This window comes from Schistocerca nitens, chromosome 1 (assembly GCF_023898315.1).
Source record: "Schistocerca nitens isolate TAMUIC-IGC-003100 chromosome 1, iqSchNite1.1, whole genome shotgun sequence".
NCBI lineage: Eukaryota > Metazoa > Arthropoda > Insecta > Orthoptera > Acrididae > Schistocerca > Schistocerca nitens.
Genome location: NC_064614.1, coordinates 35,889,064 through 35,907,927, shown reverse-complemented (window position 1 = coordinate 35,907,927; position 18,864 = coordinate 35,889,064). Strand labels below are relative to the sequence as shown.

General features: G+C 54.0%; 10 protein-coding genes across 10 annotated transcripts; all 10 read left to right on the top strand.

Moving 5' to 3' along the window:
• The first annotated feature begins 864 nt into the window (after positions 1-864).
• LOC126202529 (uncharacterized) lies at positions 865-1,890 on the top strand. The gene has a single exon (XM_049936872.1). The coding sequence runs from the start codon at positions 865-867 to the stop codon at positions 1,888-1,890; it is 1,026 nt and encodes a 341-aa protein (XP_049792829.1).
• Positions 1,891-1,944: 54 nt separating this feature from the next.
• Positions 1,945-3,249, top strand: LOC126202212 (collagen alpha-1(I) chain-like). Its single transcript, XM_049936845.1, has one exon. It carries the CDS (start codon positions 1,945-1,947, stop codon positions 3,247-3,249), a length of 1,305 nt encoding a protein of 434 aa, XP_049792802.1.
• A 2,023-nt stretch (positions 3,250-5,272) lies between these two features.
• LOC126202134 (collagen alpha-5(IV) chain-like) lies at positions 5,273-6,058 on the top strand. The gene has a single exon (XM_049936839.1). The coding sequence runs from the start codon at positions 5,273-5,275 to the stop codon at positions 6,056-6,058; it is 786 nt and encodes a 261-aa protein (XP_049792796.1).
• A 24-nt stretch (positions 6,059-6,082) lies between these two features.
• On the top strand, positions 6,083-6,856 carry LOC126201981 (collagen alpha-1(III) chain-like). Its single transcript, XM_049936827.1, has one exon. The coding sequence runs from the start codon at positions 6,083-6,085 to the stop codon at positions 6,854-6,856; it is 774 nt and encodes a 257-aa protein (XP_049792784.1).
• Positions 6,857-6,982: 126 nt separating this feature from the next.
• LOC126201906 (uncharacterized) lies at positions 6,983-7,714 on the top strand. The gene has a single exon (XM_049936821.1). The coding sequence runs from the start codon at positions 6,983-6,985 to the stop codon at positions 7,712-7,714; it is 732 nt and encodes a 243-aa protein (XP_049792778.1).
• A 1,203-nt stretch (positions 7,715-8,917) lies between these two features.
• Positions 8,918-9,649, top strand: LOC126201890 (uncharacterized). The gene has a single exon (XM_049936820.1). The coding sequence runs from the start codon at positions 8,918-8,920 to the stop codon at positions 9,647-9,649; it is 732 nt and encodes a 243-aa protein (XP_049792777.1).
• A 1,203-nt stretch (positions 9,650-10,852) lies between these two features.
• On the top strand, positions 10,853-12,202 carry LOC126201506 (putative keratin-associated protein 4-16). Its single transcript, XM_049936791.1, has one exon. It carries the CDS (start codon positions 10,853-10,855, stop codon positions 12,200-12,202), a length of 1,350 nt encoding a protein of 449 aa, XP_049792748.1.
• Positions 12,203-14,358: 2,156 nt separating this feature from the next.
• LOC126201474 (uncharacterized) lies at positions 14,359-15,396 on the top strand. Its single transcript, XM_049936788.1, has one exon. It carries the CDS (start codon positions 14,359-14,361, stop codon positions 15,394-15,396), a length of 1,038 nt encoding a protein of 345 aa, XP_049792745.1.
• A 13-nt stretch (positions 15,397-15,409) lies between these two features.
• LOC126201205 (collagen alpha-5(IV) chain-like) lies at positions 15,410-16,876 on the top strand. The gene has a single exon (XM_049936769.1). It carries the CDS (start codon positions 15,410-15,412, stop codon positions 16,874-16,876), a length of 1,467 nt encoding a protein of 488 aa, XP_049792726.1.
• A 356-nt stretch (positions 16,877-17,232) lies between these two features.
• Positions 17,233-17,634, top strand: LOC126201173 (uncharacterized). Its single transcript, XM_049936766.1, has one exon. It carries the CDS (start codon positions 17,233-17,235, stop codon positions 17,632-17,634), a length of 402 nt encoding a protein of 133 aa, XP_049792723.1.
• Positions 17,635-18,864: the final 1,230 nt, after the last annotated feature.

Genomic DNA, 18,864 nt, shown 5'->3' with positions numbered 1-18,864 from the left:
TCCAGCTCTATGCAGGGATCACCTACATGCCCTCACCCCACAGCATCCAGCTCTATAAAGGGATCACTTACATGCCCTCACCCCACAGGATCCAGCTATATACAGGGATCACCTACATGCCCTCACCCCACAGGATCCAGCTCTAAAAAGGGGTCACTTACATGCCCTCACCCCACACGATCCAGCTCTATGCAGGGATCACCCACATGCCCTCACCCCACAGGATCCAGCTCTATAAAGGGATCACTTACATGCCCTCACCCCACAGGATCCAGCTCTATGCAGGGTCCACCTACATGCCCTCACCCCACAGGATCCAGCTCTATGCAGGGATCACCTACATGCCCTCACCCCACAGGATCCAGCTCTTTAAAGGGATCACCTACATGCCCTCACCCCACAGGATCCAGCTCTATAAAGGGATCACTTACATGCCCTCACCCCACAGGATCCAGCTCTATGCGGGGATCACCTACATGCCCTCACCCCACAGGATCCAGCTCTATAAAGGGAACACTTACATGCCCTCGACCCACAGGATCCAATTCTATAAAGGAATCACTTACATGCCCTCACCCCACAGGATCCAGCTCTATGCAGGGATCACCTACATGCCCTCACCCCACAGGATCCAGCTCTATGCAGGGATCACCTACATGCCCTCTCCCCACAGGATCCAGCTCTATAAAGGGATCACTTACATGCCCTCACCCTGCAGGATCCAGCACTATGCAGGGATAACCTACATGCCCTCACCCCACAGGATCCAGCTCTATACAGAGATCACCTACATGCCCTCACCCCACAGGATCCAGCTCTATATAGGGATCACTTACATGCCCTCACCCCGCAGGATCCAGCTCTATGCAGGGATCACCTACATGCCCTCACCCCACAGGAACCAGCTCTATAAAGGGATCACCTACATGCCCTCACCCCACAGGATCCAGCTCTATGCAGGGATCACTTACATGCCCTCACCTCACAGGATTCAGCTCTTTGCAGGGATCACCTACATGCCCTCACCCCACAGGATCCAGCTCTATAAAGGCATCACTTACATGCCCTCTCCCCACAGTGTCCAGCTCTATGCAGGGATCACCTACATGCCCTCACCCCACAGGATCCAGCTCTATGCAGGGATCACCTACATGCCCTCACCCCACAGCATCCAGCTCTATAAAGGGATCACTTACATGCCCTCACCCCACAGGATCCAGCTATATACAGGGATCACCTACATGCCCTCACCCTACAGGATACAGCTCTATAAAGGGATCACTTGCATGCCCTCACCCCACAGGATCCAGCTCTATGCAGGGATCACCTACATGCCCTCACCCCACAGGATCCAGCTCTATGCAGGGATCACCTGCATGCCCTCTCCCCACAGGATCCAGCTCTATAAAGGGATCACTTACATGCCCACACCCCACAGGATGCAGCTCTATACAGGGATCACCTACATGTCCTCACCCCACAGGATCCAGCTCTATAAAGGGACCACCTACATGCCCTCACCCCACAGGATCCAGCTCTATAAAGGGATCACTTACATGCCCTCACCCCACACGATCCAGCTCAATGCAGGGATCACCCACATGCCCTCACCCCACAGGATCCAGCTCTATAAAGGGATCACTTACATGCCCTCACCCCACAGGATCCAGCTATATGCAGGGATCACCTACATGCCCTCACCCCACAGGATCCAGCTCTATAAAGGGATCACTTACATGCCCTCACCCCACAGGATCCAGCTCTATGGAGGGATCACCTACATGCCCTCACCCCACAGGATCCAGCTCTATAAAGGGATCACTTACATGCCCTCACCCCACAGGATTCAGCTCTATGCAGGGATCACCTATATTCCCTCACGCCACATGATCCAGCTCTATAAAGGGATCACCTACACGCCCTCACCCCACAGGAACCAGCTCTATGGAGGGATCATCTACATGCCCTCACCCCACAGGATCCAGCTCTATAAAGGGATCACCTACATGCCCTCACCCCACAGGATCCAGCTCTTTGCAGGGATCACCTACATGCCCTCACCCCACAGGATCCAGCTCTAGAAAGGCATCACTTACATGCCCTCACCCCACAGGATCCAGCTCTATAAAGGGATCACTTACATGCCCTCACCCCACAGGATCCAGCTCTATGGAGGGATCACATACATACCATCACCCCACAGGATCCAGCTCTATAAAGGGATCACTTACACGCCCTCACCCCACAGGATCCAGCTCTATACAGGGATCAACTACATGCCCTCACCCCACAGGATCCAGCTCTATAAAGGGATCACTTACATGCCCTCATCCCACAGGATCCAGCTCTATGCAGGGATCACCTACATGCCCTCACCCCACAGGATCCAGCTCTATAAAGGGATCACTTACATGCCCTCACCCCACAGGATCCAGCTCTATGCAGGGATCACCTACATGCCCTCACCCCACAGGATCCAGCTCTATAAAGGGATCACTTACATGCCCTCACCCCGCAGGATCCAGCTCTATGCAGGGATCACCTACATGCCCTCACCCCACAGGAACCAGCTCTATAAAGGGATTACCTACATGCCCTCACCCCACAGGATCCAGCTCTATGCAGGGATCACTTACATGCCCTCACCCCACAGGATCCAGCTCTTTGCAGGGATCACCTACATGCGCTCACCCCACAGGATCCAGATCTATAAAGGCATCACTTATATGCCCTCACCCCACAGGATCCAGCTCTATGCAGGGATCACCTACATGCCCTCACCCCACAGGATCCAGCTCTATGCAGGGATCACCTACATGCCCTCACCCCACAGGATGCAGCTCTATAAAGGGATCACTTACATGTCCTCACCCCACAGGATCCAGCTCTATACAGGGATCACCTACATGTCCTCACCCCACAGGATCCAGCTCTATAAAGGGAGCACCTACATGCCCTCACCCCACAGGATCAAGCTCTATAAAGGGATCACTTACATGCCCTCACCCCACACGATCCAGCTCTATGCAGGGATCACCCACATGCCCTCACCCCACAGGAACCAGCTCTATAAAGGGATCACTTACATGCCCTCACCCCACAGGATCCAGATCTATGCAGGGATCACCTACATGCCCTCATCCCACAGGATCCAGCTCTATAAAGGGATCACTTACATGCCCTCACCCCACAGGATCTCTATGCAGGGATCATCTACATGCCATCACCCCACAGGATCCAGCTCTATAAAGGGATCACTTACATGCCCTCACCCCACAGGATCCAGCTCTATGCAGGGATCACCTATATTCCCTCACGCCACATGATCCAGCTCTAAAAAGGGATCACCTACACGCCCTCACCCCACAGGATCCAGCTCTATACAGGGATCATCTACATGCCCTCACCCCACAGGATCCAGCTCTATAAAGGGATCACTTACATGCCCTCACCCCACAGGATCCAGCTCTATGCAGTGATCACCTACATGCCCCCACCCAACAGGAACCAGCTCTATAAAGGGATCACTTACATGCCCTCACCCCACAGGATCCAGCTCTATGCAGGGATCACCTACATGCCCTCAGCCCACAGGAACCAGCCTTATTAAGGGATCACTTACATGCACTCACCCCACAGGATCCAGCTGTATGCAGGTATCACCTACATGCCCTCACCCCCCAGGATCCAGCTCTATGCAGGGATCACCTAGATACCCTCACCCCACAGGATCCAGCTCTATAAAGGGATCACTTACACGCCCTCACCCCACACGATCCAGCTCTATACAGGGACCACCTACATGCCCTCACCCCACAGGATCCAGCTCTATGCAGGGATCACGTACATGCCCTCACCCCACAGGATCCAGCTCTATGCAGGGATCACCTACATGCCCTCACCCCACAGGATCCTGATCTATAAAGGGATCACTTACATGCCCTCACCCCACAGGATCCAGCTCTATGCAAGGATCACCTACATGCCCTCACCCGACAGGATACAGCTCTGTGCAGGGATCACCTGCATGCCCTCACCCCACAGGATCCAGCTCTATGCAGGAATCTCACCTACATGCCCTCACCCCACAGGATCCAGCTCTATAAGGGGATCACTTACATTCCCTCACCCCACAGGATCCAGCTCTATACAGGGATTACCTACATGCCCTCACCCCACAGGATCCAGCTCTATAAAGGGATCACTTACATGCCCTCACCCCACAGGATCCAGCTCTATGCAGGGATCACCTACATGCCCTCACCCCACAGGATCCAGCTCTATGCAGGGATCACCTACATGCCCTCACCCCACAGGATCCAGCTCTATGCAGGGATCACGTACATGCCCTCACCGCACAGGATCCAGCTCTATAAAGGGATCACTTACATGCCCTCACCCCACAGGATCCAGCTCTATGCAGGGATCACGTACATGCCCTCATCCCACAGGATCCAGCTGTATAAAGGGATCACTTACATGCCCTCACCCCTCAGGATCCAGCTCTATACAGGGATCACCTACATGCCCCCACCCCACAGGATCCAGCTCTATAAAGGGATCACTTACATGCCCTCACCCCACAGGATCCAGCTCTATACAGGGATCACCTACATGCCCTCACCCCACAGGATCCAGCTCTATAAAGGGATCACTTACATGCCCTCACCCCCCAGGATCCAGCTCTATACAGGGATCACCTACATGCCCTCACCCCACAGGATCCAGCTCTATGCAGGGATCACCTACATGCCCTCACCCCACAGGATCCAGCTCTATGCAGTGATCACCTACATGCCCTCTCCCCACAGGATCCAGCTCTATAAAGGGATCACTTACATGCCCTCACCCCACAGGATCCAGCTCTATGCAGGGATCACCTACATGCCCTCACCCCACAGGATCCAGCTCTATGCAGGGATCACCTACATGCCCTCAACCCACAGGATCCAGCTCTATAAAGGGATCACTTACATGCTCTCACCCCACAGGATCCAGCTCTATAAAGGGATCACTTACATGCCCTCTCCCCACAGGATCCAGCTCTATGCAGGGATCACCTACATGCCCTCACCCCACAGGATCCAGCTCTATAAAGGGATCACTGACATGCACTCACCCCACAGGATCCAGCTCTATGCAATGATCACCTACATGCCTTCACCCCACAGGATACAGGTCTATAAAGGGATCACTTACATGCCCTCACCCCACAGGATACAGCTCTATAAAGGGATCACTTACATGCCCTCACCCCACAGGATCCAGCTCTATGCAGGGATCACCTACATGCCCTCACTCCACAGGATCCAGCTCTATAAAGGGATCACTTACATGCCCTCACCCTACAGGATCCAGCTCTTTGCAGGGATCACCTACAAACCCTCACCCCACAGGATCCAGCTCTATAAAGGGATCACTTACATGCCCTCACCCCACACGATCCACCTCTATGCAGGGATCACCCACATGCCCTCACCCCACAGGATCCAGCTCTATAAAGGGATCACTTACATGCCCTCACCCCACAGGATCCAGCTCTATAAAGGAATCACTTACATGCCCTCACCCCACAGGATCCAGCTCTATGCAGGGATCACCTACATGCCCTCACCCCACAGGATCCAGCTCTATGCAGGGATCACCTACATGCCCTCTCACCACAGGATCCAGCTCCATAAAGGGATCACTTACATGCCCTCACCCCGCAGTATCCAGCTCTATGCAGGGATCACCCACATGCCCTCACCCCACAGGATCCAGCTCTATACAGGGATCACCTACATGCCCTCACCCCACAGGATCCAGCTCTATAAAGGGATCGCTTACATGCCCTCACCCCGCAGGATCCAGCTCTATGCAGGGATCACCTACATGCCCTCACCCCACAGGAACCAGCTCTATAAAGGGATCACCTACATGCCCTCACCCCACAGGATCCAGCTCTATGCAGGGATCACTTACATGCCCTCACCTCACAGGATCCAGCTCTTTGCAGGGATCACCTACATGCCCTCACCCCACAGGATCCAGCTCTATAAAGGCATCACTTACATGACCTCACCCCACAGTGTCCAGCTCTATGCAGGGATCACCTACATGCCCTCACCCCACAGGATCCAGCTCTATGCAGGGATCACCTACATGCCCTCACCCCACAGGATCCAGCTCTAAAAAGGGATCACTTACATGCCCTCACCCCACAGGATCCAGCTATATACAGGGATCACCTACATGCCCTCACCCCACAGGATCCAGCTCTATAAAGGGATCACTTGCATGCCCTCACCCCACAGGATCCAGCTCTATGCACGGATCACCTACTTGCCCTCACCCCACAGGATCCAGCTCTATGCAGGGATCACCTACATGCTCTCTCCCCACAGGATCCAGCTCTATAAAGGGGTCACTTACATGCCCTCACCCCACAGGATGCAGCTCTATACAGGGATCACCTACATGTCCTCACCCCACAGGATCCAGCTCTATAAAGGGACCACCTACATGCCCTCACCCCACAGGATCCAGCTCTATAAATGGATCACTTACATGCCATCACCCCACACGATCCAGCTCCATGCAGGGATCACCCACATGCCCTCACCCCACAGGATCCAGCTCTATAAAGGGATCACTTACATGCCCTCACCCCACAGGATCTAGCTCTATGCAGGGATCACCTACATGCCCTCACCCCACAGGATCCAACTCTATAAAGGGATCACTTACATGCCCTCACCCCACAGGATCCAGCTCTATGCAGGGATCACCTACATGCCCTCACCCCACAGGATCCAGCTCTATAAAGGGATCACTTACATGCCCTCACCCCACAGGATACAGCTCTATGCAATGATCACCTACATGCCCTCACCCCACAGGATACAGCTCTACAAAGGGATCACTTACATGCCCTCACCCCACAGGATACAGCTCTATAAAGGGATAACTTACATGCCCTCACCCCACAGGATCCAGCTCTATGCAGGGATCACCTACATGCCCTCACTCCAGAGGATCCAGCACTATAAAGGGATCACTTACATGCCCTCACCCTACAGGATCCAGCTCTATGCAGGGATCACCTACAAGCCCTCACCCCACAGGATCCAGCTCTATAAAGGGGTCACTTACATGCCCTCACCCCACACGATCCAGCTCTATGCAGGGATCACCCACATGCCCTCACCCCACAGGATCCAGCTCTATAAAGGGATCACTTACATGCCCTCACCCCACAGGATCCAGCTCTATGCAGGGTTCACCTACATGCCCTCACCCCACAGGATCCAGCTCTATGCAGGGATCACCTACATGCCCTCACCCCACAGGATCCAGCTCTTTAAAGGGATCACCTACATGCCCTCACCCCACAGGATCCAGCTCTATAAAGGGATCACTTACATGCCCTCACCCCACAGGATCCAGCTCTATGCGGGGATCACCTACATGCCCTCACCCCACAGGATCCAATTCCATAAAGGGATCACTTACATGCCCTCACCCCACAGGATCCAGCTCTATAAAGGAATCACTTACATGCCCTCACCCCACAGGATCCAGCTCTATGCAGGGATCACCTACATGCCCTCACCCCACAGGATCCAGCTCTATGCAGGGATCACCTACATGCCCTCTCCCCACAGGATCCAGCTCTATAAAGGGATCACTTACATGCCCTCACCCCGCAGGATCCAGCTCTATGCAGGGATAACCTACATGCCCTCACCCCACAGGATCCAGCTCTATACAGAGATCACCTACATGCCCTCACCCAACAGGATCCAGCTCTATATAGGAATCACTTACATGCCCTCACCCCGCAGGATCCAGCTCTATGCAGGGATCACCTACATGCCCTCACCCCACAGGAACCAGCTCTATAAAGGGATCACCTACATGCCCTCACCCCACAGGATCCAGCTCTATGCAGGGATCACTTACATGCCCTCACCTCACAGGTTCCAGCTCTTTGCAGCGATCACCTACATGCCCTCACCCCACAGGATCCAGCTCTATAAAGGCATCACTTACATGCCCTCACCCCACAGTGTCCAGCTCTATGCAGGGATCACCTACATGCCCTCACCCCACAGGATCCAACTCCATGCAGGGATCACCTACATGCCCTCACCCCACAGGATCCAGCTCTATAAAGGGATCACTTACATGCCCTCACCCCACAGGATCCAGCTATATACAGGGATCACCTACATGCCCTCACCCTACAGGATCCAGCTCTATAAAGGGATCACTTGCATGCCCTCACCCCACAGGATCCAGCTCTATGCAGGGATCACCTACATGCCCTCACCCCACAGGATCCAGCTCTATGCAGGGATCACCTGCATGCCCTCTCCCCACAGGATCCAGCTCTATAAAGGGATCACTTACATGCCCACACCCCACAGGATGCAGCTCTATACAGGGATCACCTACATGTCCTCACCCCACAGGATCCAGCTCTATAAAGGGACCACCTACATGCCCTCACCCCACAGGATCCAGCTCTATAAAGGGATCACTTACATGCCCTCACCCCACACGATCCAGCTCAATGCAGGGATCACCCACATGCCCTCACCCCACAGGATCCAGCTCTATAAAGGGATCACTTACATGCCCTCACACCACAGGATCCAGCTATATGCAGGGATCACCTACATGCCCTCACCCCACAGGATCCAGCTCTATAAAGGGACCACCTACATGCCCTCACCCCACAGGATCCAGCTCTATAAAGGGATCACTTACATGCCCTCACCCCACAGGATACAGCTCTATGCAATGATCACCTACATGCCCTCACCCCACAGGATACAGCTCTACAAAGGGATCACTTACATGCCCTCACCCCACAGGATACAGCTCTATAAAGGGATAACTTACATGCCCTCACCCCACAGGATCCAGCTCTATGCAGGGATCACCTACATGCCCTCACTCCACAGGATCCAGCTCTATAAAGGGATCACTTACATGCCCTCACCCTACAGGATCCAGCTCTATGCAGGGATCACCTACAAGCCCTCACCCCACAGGATCCAGCTCTATAAAGGGGTCACTTACATGCCCTCACCCCACACGATCCAGCTCTATGCAGGGATCACCCACATGCCCTCACCCCACAGGATCCAGCTCTATAAAGGGATCACTTACATGCACTCACCCCACAGGATCCAGCTCTATGCAGGGTTCACCTACATGCCCTCACCCCACAGGATCCAGCTCTATGCAGGGATCACCTACATGCCCTCACCCCACAGGATCCAGCTCTTTAAAGGGATCACCTACATGCCCTCACCCCACAGGATCCAGCTCTATAAAGGGATCACTTACATGCCCTCACCCCACAGGATCCAGCTCTATGCGGGGATCACCTACATGCCCTCACCCCACAGGATCCAATTCCATAAAGGGATCACTTACATGCCCTCACCCCACAGGATCCAGCTCTATAAAGGAATCACTTACATGCCCTCACCCCACAGGATCCAGCTCTATGCAGGGATCACCTACATGCCCTCACCCCACAGGATCCAGCTCTAAGCAGGGATCACCTACATGCCCTCTCCCCACAGGATCCAGCTCTATAAAGGGATCACTTACATGCCCTCACCCCGCAGGATCCAGCTCTATGCAGGGATAACCTACATGCCCTCACCCCACAGGATCCAGCTCTATACAGAGATCACCTACATGCCCTCACCCCACAGGATCCAGCTCTATATAGGAATCACTTACATGCCCTCACCCCGCAGGATCCAGCTCTATGCAGGGATCACCTACATGCCCTCACCCCACAGGAACCAGCTCTATAAAGGGATCACCTACATGCCCTCACCCCACAGGATCCAGCTCTATGCAGGGATCACTTACATGCCCTCACCTCACAGGTTCCAGCTCTTTGCAGCGATCACCTACATGCCCTCACCCCACAGGATCCAGCTCTATAAAGGCATCACTTACATGCCCTCACCCCACAGTGTCCAGCTCTATGCAGGGATCACCTACATGCCCTCACCCCACAGGATCCAGCTCTATGCAGGGATCACCTACATGCCCTGACCCCACAGGATCCAGCTCTATAAAGGGATCACTTACATGCCCTCACCCCACAGGATCCAGCTATATACAGGGATCACCTACATGCCCTCACCCTACAGGATCCAGCTCTATAAAGGGATCACTTGCATGCCCTCACCCCACAGGATCCAGCTCTATGCAGGGATCACCTACATGCCCTCACCCCACAGGATCCAGCTCTATGCAGGGATCACCTGCATGCCCTCTCCCCACAGGATCCAGCTCTATAAAGGGATCACTTACATGCCCACACCCCACAGGATGCAGCTCTATACAGGGTTCACCTACATGTCCTCACCCCACAGGATCCAGCTCTATAAAGGGACCACCTACATGCCCTCACCCCACAGGATCCAGCTCCATAAAGGGATCACTTACATGCCCTCACCCCACACGATCCAGCTCAATGCAGGGATCACCCACATGCCCTCACCCCACAGGATCCAGCTCTATAAAGGGATCACTTACATGCCCTCACCCCACAGGATCCAGCTATATGCAGGGATCACCTACATGCCCTCACCCCACAGGATCCAGCTCTATAAAGGGATCACTTACATGCCGTCACCCCACAGGATCCAGCTCTATGGAGGGATCACCTACATGCCCTCACCCCACAGGATCCAGCTCTATAAAGGGATCACTTACATGCCCTCACCCCACAGGATCCAGCTCTATGCAGGGATCACCTATATTCCCTCACGCCACATGATCCAGCTCTATAAAGGGATCACCTACACGCCCTCACCCCACAGGATCCAGCTCTATGGAGGGATCACCTACATGCCCTCACCCCACAGGATCCAGCTCTATAAACGGATCACCTACATGCCCTCACCCCACAGGATCCAGCTCTTTGCAGGGATCACCTACATGCCCTCACCCCACAGGATCCAGCTCTAGAAAGGCATCACTTACATGCCCTCACCCCACAGGATCCAGCTCTATAAAGGGATCACTTACATGCCCTCTTCCCACAGGATCCAGCTCTATGCAGGGATCACCTACATGCCCTCACCCCACAGGATCCAGCTCTATAAAGGGATCACTTACATGCCCTCACCCCACAGGATCCAGCTCTATGCAGGGATCACCTACATGCCCTCACCCCACAGGATCCAGCTCTATAAAGGGATCACTTACATGCCCTCACCCCGCAGGATCCAGCTCTATGCAGGGATCACCTACATGCCCTCACCCCACAGGAACCAGCTCTATAAAGGGATTACCTACATGCCCTCACCCCACAGGATCCAGCTCTATGCAGGGATCACTTACATGCCCTCACCCCACAGGATCCAGCTCTTTGCAGGGATCACCTACATGCGCTCACCCCACAGGATCCAGATCTATAAAGGCATCACTTAAATGCCCTCACCCCACAGGATCCAGCTCTATGCAGGGATCACCTACATGCCCTCACCCCACAGGATCCAGCTCTATGCAGGGATCACCTACATGCCCTCACCCCACAGGATGCAGCTCTATAAAGGGATCACTTACATGCCCTCACCCCACAGGATCCAGCTATATACAGGGATCACCTACATGCCCACACCCCACAGGATGCAGCTCTATAAATGGATCACTTGCATGCCCTCACCCCACAGGATACAGCTCTATGCAGGGATCACCTACATGCCCTCACCCCACAGGATCCAGCTCTTTAGAGGGATCACCTACATGCCCACACCCCACAGGATCCAGCTCTATAAAGGGATCACTTACATGTCCTCACCCCACAGGATCCAGCTCTATACAGGGATCACCTACATGTCCTCACCCCACAGGATCCAGCTCTATAAAGGGAGCACCTACATGCCCTCACCCCACAGGATCAAGCTCTATAAAGGGATCACTTACATGCCCTCACCCCACACGATCCAGCTCTATGCAGGGATTACCCACATGCCCTCACCCCACAGGAACCAGCTCTATAAAGGGATCACTTACATGCCCTCACCCCACAGGATCCAGCTCTATGCAGGGATCACCTACATGCCCTCACCCCACAGGATCCAGCTCTGTAAAGGGATCACTTACATGCCCTCACCCCACAGGATCTCTATGCAGGGATCACCTACATGCCATCACCCCACAGGATCCAGCTCTATAAAGGGATCACTTACATGCCCTCACCCCACAGGATCCAGCTCTATGCAGGGATCACCTATATTCCCTCACGCCACATGATCCAGCTCTAAAAAGGGATCACCTACACGCCCTCACCCCACAGGATCCAGCTCTATACAGGGATCATCTACATGCCCTCACCCCACAGGATCCAGCTCTATAAAGGGATCACTTACATGCCCTCACCCCACAGGATCCAGCTCTATGCAGTGATCACCTACATGCCCCCACCCAACAGGAACTAGCTCTATAAAGGGATCACTTACATGCCATCACCCCACAGGATACTGCTCTATACAGGGATCACCTACATGCCCTCACCCCACAGGATCCAGCTCTATAAAGGGATCACTTACATGCCCTCACCCCACAGGATCCAGCTCTATGCAGGGATCACCTACATGCCCTCAGCCCACATGATCCAGCTTTATTAAGGGATCACTTAAATGCACTCACCCCACAGTATCCAGCTGTATGCAGGGATCACCTACATGCCCTAACCCCCCAGGATCCAGCTCTATGCAGGGATCACCTACATGCCCTCACCCCACAGTTTCCAGCTCTATGCAGGGATCACCTACATACCCTCACCCCACAGGATCCAGCTCTATAAAGGGATCACTTACACGCCCTCACCCCACACGATCCAGCTCTATACAGGGACCACCTACATGCCCTCACCCCACAGGATCCAGCTCTATGCTGGGATCACGTACATGCCCTCACCCCACAGGATCCAGCTCTATGCAGGGATCACCTCCATGCCCTCACCCCACAGGATCCTGATCTATAAAGGGATCACTTACATGCCCTCACCCCAAAGGATCCAGCTCTATGCAAGGATCACCTACATGCCCTCACCCGACAGGATACAGCTCTGTGCAGGGATCACCTGCATGCCCTCACCCCACAGGATCCAGCTCTATGCAGGAATCACCTACATGCCCTCACCCCACAGGATCCAGCTCTATAAGGGGATCACTTACATTCCCTCACCCCACAGGATCCAGCTCTATACAGGGATTACCTACATGCCCTCACCCCACAGGATCCAGCTCTATAAAGGGATCACTTACATGCCCTCACCCCACAGGATCCAGCTCTATGCAGGGACCACCTACAAGCCCTCACCCCACAGGATCCAGCTCTATGCAGGGATCACCTACATGCCCTCACCCCACAGGATCCAGCTCTATGCAGGGATCACGTACATGCCCTCACCCAACAGGATCCAGCTCTATAAAGGGATCACTTACATGCCCTCACCCCACAGGATCCAGCTCTATGCAGGGATCACGTACATGCCCTCATCCCACAGGATCCAGCTGTATAAAGGGATCACTTACATGCCCTCACCCCTCAGGATCCAGCTCTATACAGGGATCACCTACATGCCCCCACCCCACAGGATCCAGCTCTATAAAGGGATCACTTACATGCCCTCACCCCACAGGATCCAGCTCTATACAGGGATCACCTACATGCCCTAACCCCACAGGATCCAGCTCTATAAAGGGATCACTTACATGCCCTCACCCCCCAGGATCCAGCTCTATACAGGGATCACCTACATGCCCTCACCCCACAGGATCCAGCTCTATGCAGGGATCACCTACATGCCCTCACCCCACAGGATCCAGCTCTATGCAGTGATCACCTACTTGCCCTCTTCCCACAGGATCCAGCTCTATAAAGGGATCACTTACATGCCCTCACCCCACAGGATCCAGCTCTATGCAGGGATCACCTACATGCCCTCACCCCACAGGATCCAGCTCTATGCAGGGATCACCTACATGCCCTCAACCCACAGGATCCAGCTCTATAAAGGGATCACTTACATGCTCTCACCCCACAGGATCCAGCTCTATAAAGGGATCACTTACATGCCCTCTCCCCACAGGATCCAGCTCTATGCAGGGATCACCTACATGCCCTCACCCCACAGGATCCAGCTCTATAAAGGGATCACTTACATGCACTCACCCCACAGGATCCAGCTCTATGCAATGATCACCTACATGCCCTCACCCCACAGGATACAGGTCTATAAAGGGATCACTTACATGCCCTCACCCCACAGGATACAGCTCTATAAAGGGATCACTTACATGCCCTCACCCCACAGGATCCAGCTCTATGCAGGGATCACCTACATGCCCTCACTCCACAGGATCCAGCTCTATAAAGGGATCACTTACATGCCCTCACCCTACAGGATCCAGCTCTATGCAGGGATCACCTACAAGCCCTCACCCCACAGGATCCAGCTCTATAAAGGGATCACTTACATGCCCTCACCCCACACGATCCAGCTCTATGCAGGGATCACCCACATGCCCTCACCCCACAGGATCCAGCTCTATAAAGGGATCACTTACATGCCCTCACCCCACAGGATCCAGCTCTATGCAGGGATCACCTACATGCCCTCACCCCACAGGATCCAGCTCTATGCAGGGATCACCTACATGCCCTCACCCCACAGGATCCAGCTCTTTAAAGGGATCACCTACATGCCCTCACCCCACACGATCCAGCTCTAAAAAGGGATCACTTACATGCCCTCACCCCACAGGATCCAGCTATATACACGGATCACCTACATGCCCTCACCCCACAGGATCCAGCTCTATAAAGGGATCACTTGCATGCCCTCACCCCACAGGATCCAGCTCTATGCACGGATCACCTACTTGCCCTCACCCCACAGGATCCAGCTCTATGCAGGGATCACCTACATGCCCTCTCCCCACAGGATCCAGCTCTATAAAGGGATCACTTACATGCCCTCACCCCACAGGATGCAGCTCTATACAGGGATCACCTACATGTCCTCACCCCACAGGATCCAGCTCTATAAAGGGACCACCTACATGCCCTCACCCCACAGGATCCAGCTCTATAAAGGGATCACTTACATGCCCTCACCCCTCAGGATCCAGCTCTATGCAGGGATCACCTACATGCCCTCACCCCACAGGATCCAGCTCTATAAAGGGATCACTTACATCCCCTCACCCCACAGGATCCAGCTCTATGCAGGGATCACTTATATTCCCTCACGCCACACGATCCAGCTCTATAAAGGGATCACCTACACACCCTCACCCCACAGGATCCAGCTCTATAGAGGGATCATCTACATGCCCTCACCCCACAGGATCCACTCTATAAAGGGATCACCTACATGCCCTCACCCCACAGGATCCAGCTCTTTGCAGGGATCACCTACATGCCCTCACCCCACAGGATCCAGCTCTATAAACGCATCACTTACATGCCCTCCCCCATAGGATCCAGCTCTATGCAGGGATCACCTACATGTCCTCACCCCACAGGATCCAGCTCTATGCAGGGATCACCTACATACCATCACCCCACAGGATCCAGCTCTATAAAGGGATCACTTACACGCCCTCACCCCACACGATCCAGCTCTATACAGGGATCACCTACATGCCCTCACCCCACAGGATCCAGCTCTATAAAGGGATCACTTACATGCCCTCATCCCACAGGATCCAGATCTATGCAGGGATCACCTACATGCCCTCACCCCACAGGATCCAGCTCTATAAAGGGATCACTTACATGCCCTCACCCCACAGGATCCAGTTCTATGCAGGGATCACCTACATGCCCTCACCCCACAGGATCCAGCTCTATAACGGGATCACTTACATGCCCTCACCCCGCAGGATCCAGCTCTATGCAGGGATCACCTACATGCCCTCACCCCACAGGAACCAGCTCTATAAAGGGATTACCTACATGCCCTCACCCCACAGGATCCAGCTCTATGCAGGGATCACTTACATGCCCTCTCCCCACAGTATCCAGCTCTTTGCAGGGATCACCTACATGCGCTCATCCCACAGGATCCAGATCTATAAAGGCATCACTTAAATGCCCTCACCCCACAGGATCCAGCTCTATGCAGGGATCACCTACATGCCCTCACCCCACAGGATCCGGCTCTATGCAGGGATCACCTACATGCCCTCACCCCACAGGATGCAGCTCTATAAAGGGATCACTTACATGCCCTCACCCCACAGGATCCAGCTATATACAGGGATCACCTACATGCCCACACCCCACAGGATCCAGCTCTATAAATGGATCACTTGCATGCCATCACCCCACAGGATACAGCTCTATGCAGGGATCACCTACATGCCCTCACCCCACAGGATCCAGCTCTATGCAGGGATCACCTACATGCCCTCACCCCACAGGATCCAGCTCTATAAAGGGATCACTTACATGTCCTCACCCCACAGGATCCAGCTCTATACAGGGATCACCTACATGTCCTCACCCCACAGGATCCAGCTCTATAAAGGGAGCACCTACATGCCCTCACCCCACAGGATCGAGCTCTATAAAGGGATCACTTACATGCCCTCACTCCACACGATCCAGCTCTATGCAGGGATCACCCACATGCCCTCACCCCACAGGAACCAGCTCTATAAAGGGTTCACTTACATGCCCTCACCCCACAGGATCCAGCTCTATGCAGGGATCACCTACATGCCCTCACCCCACAGGATCCAGCTCTATAAAGGGATCACTTACATGCCCTCACCCCACAGGATCTCTATGCAGGGATCACCTACATGCCATCACCCCACAGGATCCAGCTCTATAAAGGGATCACTTACATGCCCTCACCCCACAGGATCCAGCTCTATGCAGGGATCACCTATATTCCCTCACGCCACATGATCCAGCTCTAAAAAGGGATCACCTACACGCCCTCACCCCACAGGATCCAGCTCTATAAAGGGATCACGTACATGCCCTCACCCCACAGGATCCAGCTCTATGCAGTGATCACCTACATGCCCCCACTCAACAGGAACCAGCTCTATAAAGGGATCACTTACATGCCATCACCCCACAGGATACTGCTCTATACAGGGATCAACTACATGCCCTCACCCCACAGGATCCAGCTCTATAAAGGGATCACTTACATGCCCTCACCCCACAGGATCCAGCTCTATGCAGGGATCACCTACATGCCCTCAGCCCACAGGATCCAGCTTTATTAAGGGATCACTTACATGCACTCACCTCACAGGATCCAGCTGTATGCAGGGATCACCTACATGCCCTCACCCCCCAGGATCCAGCTCTATGCAGGGATCACCTACATGCCCTCACCCCACAGTTTCCAGCTCTATGCAGGGATCACCTACATACCCTCACCCCACAGGATCCAGCTCTATAAAGGGATCACTTACACGCCCTCACCCCACACGATCCAGCTCTATACAGGGACCACCTACATGCCCTCACCCCACAGGATCCAGCTCTATGCAGGGATCAAGTACATGCCCTCACCCCACAGGATCCAGCTCTATGCAGGGATCACCTACATGCCCTCACCCCACAGGATCCTGATCTATAAAGGGATCACTTACATGCCCTCACCCCACAGGATCCAGCTCTATGCATGGATCACCTACATGCCCTCACCCGACAGGATACAGCTCTGTGCAGGGATCACCTGCATGCCCTCACCCCACAGGATCCAGCTCTATGCAGGAATCACCTACATGCCCTCACCCCACAGGATCCAGCTCTATAAGGGGATCACTTACATTCCCTCACCCCACAGGATCCAGCTCTATACAGGGATTACCTACATGCCCTCACCCCACAGGATCCAGCTCTATAAAGGGATCACTTACATGCCCTCACCCCACAGGATCCAGCTCTATGCAGGGATCACCTACATGCCCTCACCCCACAGGATCCAGCTCTATGCAGGGATCACCTACATGCCCTCACCCCACAGGATCCAGCTCTATGCAGGGATCACGTACATGCCCTGACCCCACAGGATCCAGCTCTATAAAGGGATCACTTACATGCCCTCACCCCACAGGATCCAGCTCTATGCAGGGATCACGTACATGCCCTCATCCAACAGGATCCAGCTGTATAAGGGGATCACTTACATGCCCTCACCCCTCAGGATCCAGCTCTATACAGGGATCACCTACATGCCCCCACCCCACAGGATCCAGCTCTATAAAGGGATCACTTACATGCCCTCACCCCACAGGATCCAGCTCTATACAGGAATCACCTACATGCCCTCACCCCACAGGATCCAGCTCTATAAAGGGATCACTTACATGCCCTCACCCCCCAGGATCCAGCTCTATACAGGGATCACCTACATGCCCTCACCCCACACGATCCAGCTCTATGCAGGGATCACCTACATGCCCTCACCCAACAGGATCCAGCTCTATGCAGTGATCACCTACATGCCCTCTCCCCACAGGATCCAGCTCTATAAAGGGATCACTTACATGCCCTCACCCCACAGGATCCAGCTCTATGCAGGGATCACCTACATGCCCTCACCCCACAGGATCCAGCTCTATGCAGTGATCACCTACATGCCCTCAACCCACAGAATCCAGCTCTATAAAGGGATCACTTACATGCTCTCACCCCACAGGATCCAGCTCTATAAAGGGATCACTTACATGCCCTCTCCCCACAGGATCCAGCTCTACAAAGGGATCACCTACATGCCCTCACCCCACAGGATCCAGCTCTATAAAGGGATCACTTACATGCACTCACCCCACAGGATCCAGCTCTATGCATAGATCA